Raw genomic sequence first — 14,929 nt, 5'->3', positions numbered from 1 at the left:
TGTCTGGTATTTAGATGGCATAAAAACAAGGAATGTAAACAATAAAAAAGCAATTTCCAGTAGAAGGAAGTCATTTATAATCGGGTGGGAGGGTTTTAAACTAGAATTAAACCACCAGAATATTTTGATCAGTTGAAGCAGAAGCTGGACGTTAAGCATCACCGTAAGTGCCTGTGTACACTTCTGATCTAAACTTAATGATGAAAACCACTCGATTCATTTCTTCTTCGTTTCTTGTGTTCCTGTAGAGAGAAAGATGTCAAATGTGAGTGTGAATGACAACTGTACGGATGTGGATCATGCCATGAAGCGCTACTATCTGCCCGTCATGTACAGCTTCATCTTTATCTTGGGTGCGCTGGGGAACGTCACGGCTCTGGTGGTCTACCTGCTTAAAGTTCGTCCCTGGACCAACAGCACCATCATCATGGTGAATCTTCTCATCACCGATCTCCTGCTGATGGTCAGTCTTCCCTTCCTAGTGTACTACTACACCCTAGACGACACCTGGACTCTCGGGATCCAAATGTGTCGCTTCATTCGCTTCATCTTTCACTTCAATCTGTACGGCAGCATCCTCTTCCTCACCTGTCTGTCAATCTTCCGTTACGTGGCGGTGGTGCATCCATTAAAGAGAGAGAACATTAAGAGGAAACGCTGGGGTGTTCTGGCCTGCGTGGTGGTCTGGACTCTCGCGGTCGCTTTGATATCGCCCATGTTCAACTTGTTTGAATTGAAAGTGCAAAATAACAAAACCGTCTGCCCGGATTACGCCAGCAGCGAGATAGATTTCGTCTGGAAGTACAGTTGGGTGATGACTGTGCTGGGATACGTAACGCCGCTGATCGTGGTGTGTCTATGTTACTGGCGTATCATGAAGGTGTTAGCCAAGGGTCCTCACACCGGAAGCGCCATACGCGTCAGAGCCAGAAGAGTCATCGTGTTGATATTAACCTGTTTTATTGTGTGTTTCTTACCTTTCCACGTCTTGCGAGCTTTGAGAATCTACACAAGAATCATGACGGACGTCACCTGCATGCTGGACAAGGGTGTGCACGCGGCGTATGTGGTCTCTAGACCCATCGCTGTCCTTAACATTGTTTTTAACATGATGTTGTATACGCTGTCGGGGGATTCCTTTAAACAGGCATTCGTGGAACTCTTCAGATGTAAAAAAATCGCAGAAAAGACTAAATACATCTTAAATGTAGCTGTCATCAGCAAACCCACAACCGATTCACATTAACAGCATTAAAATAAATATTTATTCTTCATGTCAAACACGCACAAGTGTAAACGCAGCCTAACCTCTTAATAATTTCTTTATGTGTAGCAACTGTGTGTTTTTATGCTTTACATACTAATTTAAAGTAATACTTTTGGACGGCAGGGTTGAGAGTTACATTATTACTGTTTAAGGAAATAATGGCATGCATGCACTTTTGGTTAGTATATAAAATTTGAGCTCTGTGATTTTGTTTTAATGTACAATAACATAATGATTTGTGTTATTGCATTCACAGAATATGATCTTACATAAGCTCTGAATGAAGAATGTCTGTCTTGATTGTTTCCTCCATTATTATCGTCATGTGTGGGTCTATTGTTTATTGAAGTTCAACGGTAAAAGCGGAGGAAGGAAAGACAAGATTTAGTTTCAGTTTATTTAATTCCTTGTTTCTATGATATTAGCTTTGTCTGACATCAACTAAAACTATGCCAACTATGCAAGTGAACAAATGAACACTGTTGGTGAACATTAGAGAACTGTTTTGCACTGAAATACATTTGAATAAAGTTTCCAAATGAAATCAGATGAATCAATTCATTTCATCAATCAATGATGTACAATTTTAAAAAAGAATCCACTTGCTCGACAAAAAAATTAAGGTTACAATTTGCAAGTTATTTTAAGTCATTTTTTATTAAATATTGTGAGACTTTTCTAGTTAGCTTAACTCAATTGGTTTAGCAAAACCAACATGATTTGAAATGTCCTCTGAAACTTTATTAAGTTGCCCCAACAAAGATAGTTTTTTTGCGGATTCAATTTTTGGACAAAACTAAACCCATCACACTTTTTTTGTTTAAATGCAAGTTCTGGTTTTGCCTCTCTAGCATTTCCAATGAAATGCCTTTTGATTAATGATAAAGCTGTAGTGTTGTCACCCTAAGGAAATGCTCTAATCTTCATGACATCATGGTAACCTGTTAAAGGAGAAGTTCACTTACAAAATAAATGTTCACGATCATTTACTATCCTCCATGTCATCCACAATGTTTATTTATTTGTTTCTTAAGTGGAAAATAAATAAAGGTTTTTGATGAGAACATTCCAGGATTTTTCTCCATATAATAGACTTCAATGGACTCCAAAAGGTTGAAGGTCAAAATGACAGTTTCAGTGCAGCTTCAAAGGGTTTAAACCATACCAGACCATGAATAAAGATCTTTATAGTGAAGTCCATTATATGGAGAAAAATCCTGGAATGTTTTCAACAGAAATCTTCATTTCTTTTCAACTAAAGAAAAAAATACATAAACATCTTGGAAAAGATGTATATGATCATGAACATTTAAATCCTCATGCAATATAAATCCTCATGCAATCATTCACACAGCCCCAACAATAATAGGTAGCCATTTAATCAAATATTTAAGTTACTATTTAAATATTGTTGTAAACACTTTAACACAGATAAGTAAGTGGAAATACACACAATTATAAGTTGATGTAATTTTAAGATTATTAAAGTAGTATTTCACTTAAAAATAAGCCCCCGTTGACTTTCCATATAGTGGGAATAGAAATTACTATGGAAAGTCAATGGAGGCTTATTTTAAAGTGAACTACTATACGTCAGAACTCATCAAATATTTTTACACCTAAAACGTAAATCAATAAATACCAACAACAATGCATTAAGTAAATATAGTGCCAACAGATACTATGAATTACTTTTTAAAGTCAATTCAAACATCATTTTCTGTTATTTATATTTATGTATTTGGCAACAGTGCGTTATATCTACAGAATGTTTTTGTGTTCAACGGGATGTCACTGATCTAAAGTGATGAGCTACTGAGCTACTGTTGTGTACTACTGAAAGTAAACACAAAGGAAGAAAATACTGTTCATCTGTTCATCTCTTGAATGCCAGAAAATCCCCTAAAGGTTTTGTGTCCTGGGTGACCGGAGGTAAACAACAACAACATCATTTGGTGGGAAGTTATTCTGCGTATGGGGAAATGCATCTGAATTAGTTTCAATATTCTAGCTTCATGTCATACGAATAAAGGTAATGCTGCTGATCCACACACTCATTCTGTCACAACTACAAGAAAACATAGAGATATAAAAACTTGTAGCAGTAATAATCAATATTTTAATTAGTGGAACTCATAGGTATACTGATAGTTTATTAGTTCAATACTTGTAGCACATGTTTATTTATGTACAGACTTAAGTATAAACTCAGTCAACTCGTTCAGATTAAAATACTATAAAAATATGTTTTCTCCAGGTGAACGTACTATCATACACACAATTTACTATTTATATGTTATTTGATATTGCCTTGGTATAGAGCAATTAGTCAGTATAGCTAAAGTATAGAGTTAAAGTAGAATTTAATAGTGGCGGATTAAAAAATGCAAAGCCGATATTGAGGAAATATTTCAAATTTAGAACAAACACACACTAGCGCTCAAAAGTTTACTGTCTTTATGCTTTAGAAATGTTTTCCCATCTTTATGCTAATAATAAATTCATTAAATCACAAATGCATGTGTGGAAATTGTGTTGTCATTAAAATAATCTATAAAATAATAGAAATCTATCAAATTGAAGGAGTTCACATTTACTCTGACCTCTCATTGACTGATTTTTCTTCATCATTCGGTCCAAGTCATCCATTTTAGGAACACATAATACAAATGGAGTTTTCTAATGGTAGAAATTAAGACGTGCAATTACATATTTGTTTTCACATGTCATTTCAGACATTTATGCACATCCCTTTGAATAAATATTCATTTAGGTGAAGTGACCCTAAACATGTCCGTAGAACGGAGAGGGATCACTCTTTGTCTTCCTGAAGTCAGTAACCATCTCTTTAGTTTTGTCAATGTCCAGAAACAGTCCGTAAGCCTGTGCACTTCCTCTCTGTATGGTGACTCTTCAGTCTTACTGATGAGTCCCACCACAGTCGTGTCATTGCAGACTTGATGTGTTTTCGAGCCATGCGTTGCTCAGCAGCGGGAACAGCAGAGGACTGAGCACATAGCCCTGTGGGGCTCCAGAACTCAGTGTGGTGGTGCTGGAGGTGTGGTTTCCGGACTGACTGATGCCTCTCGGTCAGGAGAGGCATCAGTCTGGATCCATCACAGAGGGATGTGTTCAGGCCCAACAAGTTCAACTTCCCAATAAGGTGCTGAGAAATCATGGTGTTGAATACTGAACTAAAATCTCGGACGGTGGGGTTTTTACAGTTAGAAGAGATTAATCTCCTTTTCCTGACACAGGTGTGTGTGTGTGGGGGGGGTTTACAGTAAGAAGAGTTCGATTTCCTTTTCCTGACAAAGGTGTGTGTGTGTGTTATATCACTACTGTATGCAAAAGGGAAGTGTTTCACTCACACACAATCAATGAAACTCTTGCACAATCAAACAATCAACATTTTCCTATTCATGCCACAGGAATCAAGCTTTCGCACACTGTGTTCATTTTACAAAAGAAATGAGGCGTTTGCATGTTTATGCATGCGTGTGTGTGTGTTTTCAACCCATTCTTGTGTAACAACAAACCTGCATAGATTCTTTCATAACCCAGTTCACAACCATGAGACCAACCATAACCAAGACCCAACCATGAGTTAAAAACACACCCATCTTTTTTGAGGTTACCTCAGAGCCTCATGAACATAGCACAATGTTCATAGAAGAATATTGTGAATAAAATACTAAAACTACACACTTAACAATAGCAACACACATTCTGAATACAAATACAGTTCAGTATGAGCTCATCCCTGTAGTCTTCATTCATCACAGATTAATTCATGTTGCTCCTCAGCTTTATGCCTATAATCATTATAAACTTCTCCTGTAAAGTACAAAGACTTTTGGGAAATATATGTGTAAAGGCATGTACAGTAAACAGATGTCTGACTTTTTGGCTTATGTTTGATTCTAAGAAAACTTCAACAGAACATAACCGATCCACCACCACAAGGAAATCAGACAGCGGTCCGGGAAACTCGACGGATTATAACAAACTACACAAAACCAAGAATTTACAAGAAATCGGAAGAGTCTGAAGAGTGTTACTGTAGCTCACTGTGATTAAATTGTGGGTTCAATTTTCAGTGAACAAAGATTTACTGATAAGAAGGAAATTAAATGCACTACAATTGACTTTAAAAGTATCTGTCAGATAAAGAAATGTATCAGAACAGGATGAACAGGTTTATTGAGTACAACTGTAAATGAAATGCAATTCTTCACTTTTCATCTCACACACTCAGATGAGATGATGTTTCCTCATTTAAAACATGCCAACAACTGTGAATCTGGATTGTAAATCTCTTTTTATTTTCATTATCTTTTACCTGACTGCCTGACCACACGTGTGTTGTTTTAAGAAGTTCTGGGAAGATAACGCCTTCTTTCCTCCTCCATCGAAAACAAAAAAATATTTATTCATATTATATCTGTTCCACGTTCACTTAACATACAAATAACTGTCAACTTTCTACAGTCTGAATGTGCTTTTATATAAAGCCCCTCCAATTTGAACACTTTATGCTCTCAGTCTCATATATTGGAAGGACACATGTAAATGTCATGTCAAATCTTATACTGTAAGGTTATTTTAGTTGACTAAAAATAAGACTTTGATGTTCCATTCATTGAAATCAAATGAAACATTGACCTCATTTTCTTTTAATAACTTAACTCAAGGATTTTTTTTAATGTTGGCTAAAAAATAAACTGAAGTGAGTTTAAAGCAGTAAAATTATAATAATAAAATAAAATAAAAATGAATAAATCTTTCAATAAACCATTAAACATAAATCAATAAATTATAAAATGACAAAAGCATTTACCAAAATTACTAGAAATTAAACATCTAAAAATAACTAATTTAAAATATTAATAAAACTAAAATCAAGACTATAATGAACTAAAGATGTTTTAAACTATCTTAAAAATAAAGATGCTTCCCAAAGTAGCATTAAATAGTTCAATAAAGACCCTTTAACATCCGAAAAATTCTTCAGATTATAAAAAGGGAAGAAAGAGATGGTTCTTTATGGAACCAGTAATGGTTATTATCGCTGTCAAGAACCTTTAAAGCACTTTTATTTTTAAAAGTGTCTATATGTGGAATAAGTCACGCTCATAACTAACAGATATCTGCAAACATTAACTTAATCTCTACATCCATTCAGACACGTGTCTGGGGCTGCAGTCACTCACGGGTTAATTTATAATTCAAATATATTTACAGTAAAGTGATTAATACAAAATCTCCGCCGGTATACATTTTCCTACATGATTCACGGGAACTCAGTCACCGAAGCAAAAAATAAACATCTAATTGTATTTATTTTTATAAAGACCCACATGTGTTACTCTATCATGACATCACATCCTATCATCCGATCAATGCTTCCTTCACCAGTTTATATATTTAGATCATTCATGTTTTCTATGGTGTTATTGCTCTGTGTTTTAAATTGTGAATATAAAGTAGATTCTGCACATGTATGTATTTGAAAGACACTTTTATCCAAAACAATTGACAGTTCCTTTAGTTGTGATCATCTTCAGTCTGTGTGTGTGTGCGTGTGTGTGTGTGTGTTTGTTAGTTTACTGCTAACACACATTCACATTTCTCAGAATCTCTTCTATAAACGGATGCCCAATGTAATCTTGAGATATCAAAACTTCAGTTGTGAGGTCAAAGATTGTTTCTGCTCCATTTGACTAGTGAGTGAACTTACTGAACCTTCACTGAGTGTTAATTTGACCTATTTTTAGATGCTTTCAGACTTTAGTCTCAGTGACTTCAGTTTCACGGGTCAAAACCACAGATGTATGAAGGTGATGTTCCACTAAAGGAAATCTACAAGTCTATAGAAAGTGTATCTATTTTACATCTCACACTTTTTTTATACTAAAAGTGAAAGTATCACATTCACCAAGGCATGATAACCCACTACTGGTATAAGTGCAATATGACCTCTGACACACACATAATTCAACAGGCACATTCTCACACAACATCACAGTGTCAGCTGCGGAGGATTTGTATAGACTCTGAGGCATCACAGCTCATTCACTGGTCAGAAAACATTAGAGTAAATAACATTACTGCAATAACAAAACAGTGTAATTCTATTTTTGTCTGCACAGCATACTGAATTTCTGAACAGTGTGAACGAGATGAGCAGTGGTACACTATTAAAAACCTGTAATTCTATGTTAAAAAAAATGCATTTTAACGTTTCTTGACAATTTTTTTATGTCGTTTTGAAATACGGTCAAAACTATACAATTACAGGAAAAAGACAACAAATTTACAAGAAAAACGGGGAAAACTATTTAATATATATGCTTTGGAGCGATTCACATTTCGCGTCTAAAATTGATTTTTATTTTACTGTGCATGTAAAACACTTTGACATTCAGACTGCATGCACAAACACCTTCCACACAACTCTAAAAATCTCTTTAGACCACTTGCTTTTAACAAGCAGAACAAAAAATATTTCTGGACAGGATCACCCACCCAACAAGAGAGCTGATTGAGACACACACTGAAAACCCAGAACACACAAAAGCAATGTTCTTTGTAAATAACTATGAAACATAAGCTCCCCTTCATCTCATGAGGAATAAAACATGTATGCATCTGACAGACGCTTTTATCCAAAGCTACTTAAATTGCATTATCCTATACATTTATACATAGGTATGAGCAATCCGCTGGGATCGAACCCACAACCTTCTTACCACTGAGCTACAGGAAAGGTTCAATTTGTATTTCATCACATTCTGAAGGTAATTTACAGTACTGGACCTGTCATTTACATTCAAGTAAAATAAAATATCATAAAAGAGAAACGACATACAATTAGAGATGAAACGATTCAAAGCGATTATAATGTAGAGACTTAGAATGAATCGCAATACATGTTTTGAACAGCAGGGGCCGCTGGAGAACCTGGATACGCTGATATTTCTTAATTTTAAAGAAAATCCAAGTTTGTTTATATTAAAGAGGCTTTTAAATTATTATTTTTTCTTTGATTTGGAATTTGTTTTAAAATTTCAGTTTAGTTTTGTTATTTTACATAAATATGTTTTTATTTTACAAAGAAATGTGCAGCATTTGAGAAATAATAAAAGGGTATTTGACGACAGCGCCGCCATATTGGAGCGGGCAGATCCCATATACACATAATACACATGATCGGCGGAGATGCGGTGTTCATGAATATAAAGAACAATCATCAACACATTCAACTTGAAGAACATCAACTAAAAACAACAAATATTTGAAGTGAATTATTGTGAATCTGCATCTGATTTGTGTTATTCTCTCGAATAATAATTGTACAACAGTCCCTATTGTAATATATCAAATAATTGTATATACACTTACTAATTGGCTACATTTGTCAATTTAAATTGACAAATGTAGCCTATTAGTTAGTGTATATACTATTATTTTATATATTACAATAGGGACTGTTGTACAGTTATTATTCGAGAGAATAACACAAATCAGATGCAGATTCACAATAATTCACTTTAAATATTTAACCTTCGAGACGAAATGTTGATGTACTTCAAGTTGAATGTGTTGAGGATTGTTCTTTATATTCATGAACACCGCATCTCCGCCGTTCATGTGTATTATGTGTATATGGGATCTGCCCGCTCCAATATGGCGGCGCTGTTGACACGTCACAGCAACAATGCGTTCAATGCGCTTCAACAACACCTGAGGGAACAAACACATGATTTAAAGAGCTCTGTGAGGTTGGGACGACTCATCCTCATTGTCCCTGTAAAATTCTTAAAGACACGTGACGCCAAAACTGGTTTTGAAGAGACAGAACTGCTGTAGATTTTATCATGAAGGATTTATCGTCGTGATGATGATCCTTCACACAGTTAACTGACAGGTTCAGTGTGTAAAAATATTGTTAATATCATCCATCCTCCTGTGTTTATTTTTTAACTTTTGGGTGTTTGTAGCTTGACTACACTAAATATTCATAATTGATTGATATATTTTACATAATTTAAATTCACCTCATTTATATTCGTGTCTGAGGTCATGGCTAGTTGACACAGAATCAGTGTGTACTATACATCATATTAGTGGACTATTGTAGTGAAACGTGTATTTGTGATCTGGAGAAACATCATTCTGTTTTGTCTGGTGATGAAAGTGATTCGTAATCCAAACAGATTATCCATTAAAATAAACTGTTACAGATGACGGTCAAAGAATTCTGTGATCCCTGTGTAAGAGATACAGCTCCAACAGTAGCGACAGAAAGGAAATGGAACCCAACAACAGCGGAAGAATGCAAAGCCCAGCAAACACAGAACGTTCCCCTAACGTTCCCTGCAAGTTAGTTTTTCTAACCAACAGCTAACGTTCCCAGAACGTTCCCTTCAGGTTATTTTTTTTGAGGGGTAACAATAAACCAAAAAATTATGTTCTGTACAGGTTCCCTTTAGGTTTTTTATTAGTAGCATTAAAATATACTTAATTAACATTAAGATTTACCGTGACCCTATATTAAAAATGTTAATTTTTAAAAGCACCATACAGTACAAACACAGATGAAAACGTGACGCTATTTAACTCTTTAACTATGCATAACGTTTTTTAAGTTTCTTACTATTTCCCGAAGTCTGCATTCAGGTCTTCAAGCAAATTACGAATCAAATCAGTGAGATTAGGGAAAGTTTAGAACTGGGACCCATTTACTTTCAAGGAGCAATTACAAGACACAACATCAATATAATATATGTCTAGCATGCCATTTTATTGCAGGAAACAATCCGTTATGCACTGTGATGTCAAAGATCCTTCTTTGATAACTTTTACATTTCGTGATGATGAAATCCTGTGTGTAACAGTTATCTGCTTCATCTTTATGTTGATTTGTGTGTGGAAAAACAGCGTGTTTGTTACAAAACAACACTAAACATCATTATGTGTGGAAAGTTGAGCAGACACTGTAGATAACACAGCACATCGCACAAACATATCGACGGTTTTTACGTCACTAACCCCTTCGCATGTCTGTGACGTCATCGGCACCACACAAACCTGTTGTCGCCCACTCGCGGTGACGTAAAAACCGTCGATATGTTTGTGCGATGTGCTGTGTTATCTACAGTGTCTGCTCAACTTTCCACACATAATGATGTTTAGTGTTGTTTTGTAAAAAACACGCTGTTTTTCCACACACAAATCAACATAAAGATGAAGCAGATAACTGTTACACACAGGATTTCATCATCACGAAATGTAAAAGTTATCAAAGAAGGATCTTTGACATCACAGTGCATAACGGATTGTTTCCTGCAATAAAATGGCATGCTAGACATATATTGTATTGACTGAAGATGCAATTAAAATCACTCCCATATCTGCTAAAATGATTTATTCACAATAATTATTGTGTTTCAATAACATGTGTAACCAAAAGCTTTCGGCTGATCTCCGGAAGCAAGGCTACTGGCAGACTACGCCACTCCAATTTGACAGGAAGGAGAACCTGAATAACCTAAGCACACAGGTTGTTCAATTCAATGAACCAAGAGTCACAGAACACCAACTTGAATCATTTAAATCTTCACAATTTATTATAAATAGAAAAAGGTCTAACATTTGAGAGGCAATAGACTCGACTGTAGTGCACTAGAGGTTACATCGACAGTCAACATGTATAAGGGACCAGAAGTAAAATAAATACATCCAATAACCACAGTACAGAAGAACTAATATAAACACAACAAAACCAAACAAACTTAAATGCACTCAAAATAAATAATCAACCAAATGAGAAACTCAACCACCTAAGAAAGAAAACTTCTGTACGTGGGAAAAGAAATATAAATCAATCAATACTTTGGATAATCCCCGCAATGTGACCAAACGTTGGTCAGTAATATTCTACCTCACAGGACTGATGAAGAAAATAAAGAAACTAACAAAACAAAAACAATAAAAATAAAGTGGGAAAGAAAACAGTGGCTCTCGGATACGACAATCTATCCAGAGTCTCTTGAGAATCTAATTGAATGAACTGTTAGAGCCAGTCACTTCATAGAGAGGAGAAACGTTGTAACAGCCAGAAGACGAGCTGCCTCGTGAAGGGGGGGGGAAGACCCTGTGTTGCTGGGCTATGAAAGCCAACCACCTCACTTAATTTATATAATTAATACCACTGGACTTGTAGAGGCCACGCCTTTAATAAAAGAGATGACCGTCGCACACGGCATCTCCTAGAGACCCCAAATCTCCTCAACGTACAAAGAGTCGTTCTCAAACAGAAGTCACCTACAGCTCTTCCAATCGCCAATCCAGGGGAGAACAACTGACGCGTGCGATCGCAGAAACGAGAACAAACGATAGCCTGTCTACTACCGCGAGACTAAATACACCGGATCATTTACTTCCCCCGCCCCCTTAAAGGAACCGTACGCTGTTCACTACTTCCCGTCACACATGTATAGAATTATAGTATATAATATAATAATATTCGAGTTCAAGCCTTCATGGTCATATGCACAGTTCCCTTAAAAATGCTTTTCACTGTGTGCACGCTGTTAAAAGAATATGAATCAAACACATCAATTACAAATATACAATAGAAGTGCAATAATACAACACAATGTTTAATATCTCGGCAATGTATGTTGTTGTTGTATAAAGTGTTGTGTGTGTTCACAACAGTTAGATTAAATGGATGTGTGTAAAGTACAGGATCAGTCAGAAGGTGGCAGTATCACACAATGAAATCACAGACTGATGGAGAGATAGATGAAGATCACAGCAGGTGTGATTATTATGGTATGTAGGTCAAGACAAAACAACAGTAAAATGTCTATAAATAAATGTCTATATCTACACAAGTTTGACTGTCTGATATCATCATCTGATCATCTGATCATCTCTCTCTCTCTCTCTCTCTCTCTCTCTCTCTCTGAGGTTTTGTGATTGTCAGAGCACATCAAGTGTACACTAGAGGGCAGAAGTTCTCTAATATTGAATATTTATAAATTGAAGTGAAGACCAAAGCAGCTGTCAGAGACTGCATGAAAACTTAAAGGGACAGTTCACCCAAAAATGTAAATTCTGTCATCATTTACTCGCCTTCAAGTTGTTCCAAATCTGTATAAATGTCTTTGTTCTGATGAAAACAGAGAAAGATATTTGGAAGAATGCTTATAACTAAACAGATTTTGACCCCCATTGACTCCTATAGTAGGAAAAAATACAATGATAGTCAAAAGTGCACCAGAACTGTTTGCTGTCCTTCATTCTTCAAAATGTCGTCTTTTGTGTTCAACGGAACAAACAAATTATAAGAGTATTTATTCCTACTATGTGAGTCAATGGGGGGCGAGATCTGTCTGATTATAATCATTCTTCCAAATATCTCTCTGTGTGTTCATCAAAATATTTATACAGATTTGGAACAACTCGTAGGCGAGTTAATGATGACAGAATTTTAATTCTTGGGTGAAGTACCCCTTTAACAATGGCACAAAATAAAGGTTTCGAGAAGGTTCTTTGATGGGGTGTTGGTCGTAACAAAAGAACTGTTTATCTGTAGTGAAAAGGGTGTTTAATTATTGGTTGTACAGTATTTCTACACTGTGAAAACAATGACAAAGCATGTAAAAATGCGCATAACTTCACACAGAGATTTTATCCATCAGACAGAAAGAGTTCTGCAGAGACATCAGAGCACAGCTTCGGGTTATTCGCCATTCAACACAGAAATAGAATGAAGAGAGAAATAGGTTAGTCAAACCTTCGGGTGCTCGTTCTCTATTCTTCTCTCTCTCTCTCTCTCTCTCTCTCTTCTCTCTCTCTCTCTCTCTCTCTCTCTACAGAAGCAGACGTTACACATGTGCAGATTCACAACAGTATCTTATGTTCTCTTATAGATGGCACAATAAGTTCAACAAAAAAAAGAGCAAAACATGTCATGTCATTGTTGCTTGATTAAATAAAATCATTCATTCATCTGTAACATCTGCTCCCACAGTGACTTTCACTCTTTATAGGTCAAGAACAAACACTGGAGCTTCATTTAGATGAAAACCACTGAGATATAAAGAACACGTGTGTGTACTAGAAGAAATGTGTTTATTAGCTGTTGCTGTTTTGAAGGCTCAAAGAATTTAAAGAGTTTATACCTAGAAACAGAGAAGATATTAAACACATCATCTCACACAAAACTCTGTTAATGACTGCAAATAAACTGATGGTTAATGTCCATAATCATGCAAAGACTTTATATACACAGATCGAGAGAATGGAGACACTTACTGTAGAAACTCTTGAATGATATTAGAGTTCAGACTGTTGCCGTAATGATCCGTGTGTGTGTGTGTGTGTGTGTGTAGAGCACTTTATATGAATATAAACTGTATATGTGTATCAGCCCAACACTTTCATTATCTTCTGGAAAGTTTATACAGAGAAAGTGTCCTCAGATAATGTCAACATATCTTAAACTCAACACTCCTTAATACTGACATCACTTGTGTTTAACAAAGTCACTGCAAAATAAATAAATACTTGATGTGTGTTTATTGCTGTAAAAGATGGTTTATAATGTCAAATTTTCCTTTTTTGAGATTCTAATTGTATAGATGCTGCATTTTATTATCCTGCACAAAAAATTTCAATCTTTGACATGCTGCGTATGCAAAGTATGCAAAAAGGCAAGAAATACCCGGATGGTCTACTACTTCTGCAGAGATTCATGAGTTTGGATCGTGAATACATTTTCAAATGCAGTACGTACCGTCACAGTATGTGATTTCGGATGCAGCAATGGTCTTATTTAAAGTCCCCTTTCGTCGATTTGATTGGATGTATAAAACCAGCTGTTTCATTTTGAAATGTTACTGTCAGCAGACTAACAGTTGAAGGGGAGGAGTCAACATATGCTCCGCCCAAGCCGTCAAACATACTTCATGTAAAATGGAAAGCCATTACAGGAAGGAAGTGCATTGAGATTTTAACTAAAGATTTGAGTGCACACGAATTTAAAAAAGATAATCACCCACATTGATCAACTATTTACAATAAATCCTGCAATATTTAAAAAAAAGTAGGCATTGTCATTTATTATTTTACTGGGACTTTAAAGATGTCAAGATTTTTCTTCCACAGAAGGTTTTCTACATGTAGAATGTAGTTTGATGTATAAAACAGTAAATGACACAAAATGGTATCTGGGTTTTCACATGTGTCATCACATACTTTATGTTCAGTCAACAATTCATATTTTCAGATGTGCACAGAATCAAATCTATTTTTAAAAGTGTTAAGTAAAAGGGAAGTTTAAATGTGTGCGTTGAGCATTTCTCATCCTCTCTACGCTTCCGCACGTTTATTTCTCACAGCAGCTGGTTTACATTGTTGCTATGACACGTGTGAGGCGTCGATGAGAAGCCGAAGAAATTAAAAGCCCTTTAACATTTACACTGACGAACACAAACATACCATAATATTCAGACGCTCAAACCCCTGGAGACTCAACAGATCTAATGGAAAAATACATTTCAACTTTAGAGTGGAGTTATCATTCAGTCCTTTGGTTTATAGTGAGTGACAAACTGAGACATTAAAGTGAAATGGAGAAGATGGTCA

General features: G+C 35.7%; 1 protein-coding gene across 1 annotated transcript; it reads left to right on the top strand.

The window, feature by feature from the left end:
• On the top strand, positions 1 to 1,768 carry LOC130409605 (2-oxoglutarate receptor 1-like). Its single transcript, XM_056733649.1, has 2 exons — positions 1 to 163; positions 249 to 1,768. Exon 2 carries the CDS (start codon positions 257 to 259, stop codon positions 1,244 to 1,246), a length of 990 nt encoding a protein of 329 aa, XP_056589627.1. The 5' UTR covers positions 1 to 163; positions 249 to 256; the 3' UTR covers positions 1,247 to 1,768.
• Positions 1,769 to 14,929: the final 13,161 nt, after the last annotated feature.

This window comes from Triplophysa dalaica, chromosome 2, assembly GCF_015846415.1.
Source record: "Triplophysa dalaica isolate WHDGS20190420 chromosome 2, ASM1584641v1, whole genome shotgun sequence".
Classification (NCBI taxonomy): Eukaryota; Metazoa; Chordata; class Actinopteri; order Cypriniformes; family Nemacheilidae; genus Triplophysa; species Triplophysa dalaica.
The sequence above is the reverse complement of the archived record's forward strand: the minus strand, read 5'-3'. Positions and strand labels throughout refer to the sequence as shown.

Coding starts and splice junctions, on each gene's coding strand:
- LOC130409605 (XM_056733649.1), top strand. CDS start 257: ATGTCAAATGTGAGTGTGAATGACAACTGTACGGATGTGGATCATGCC.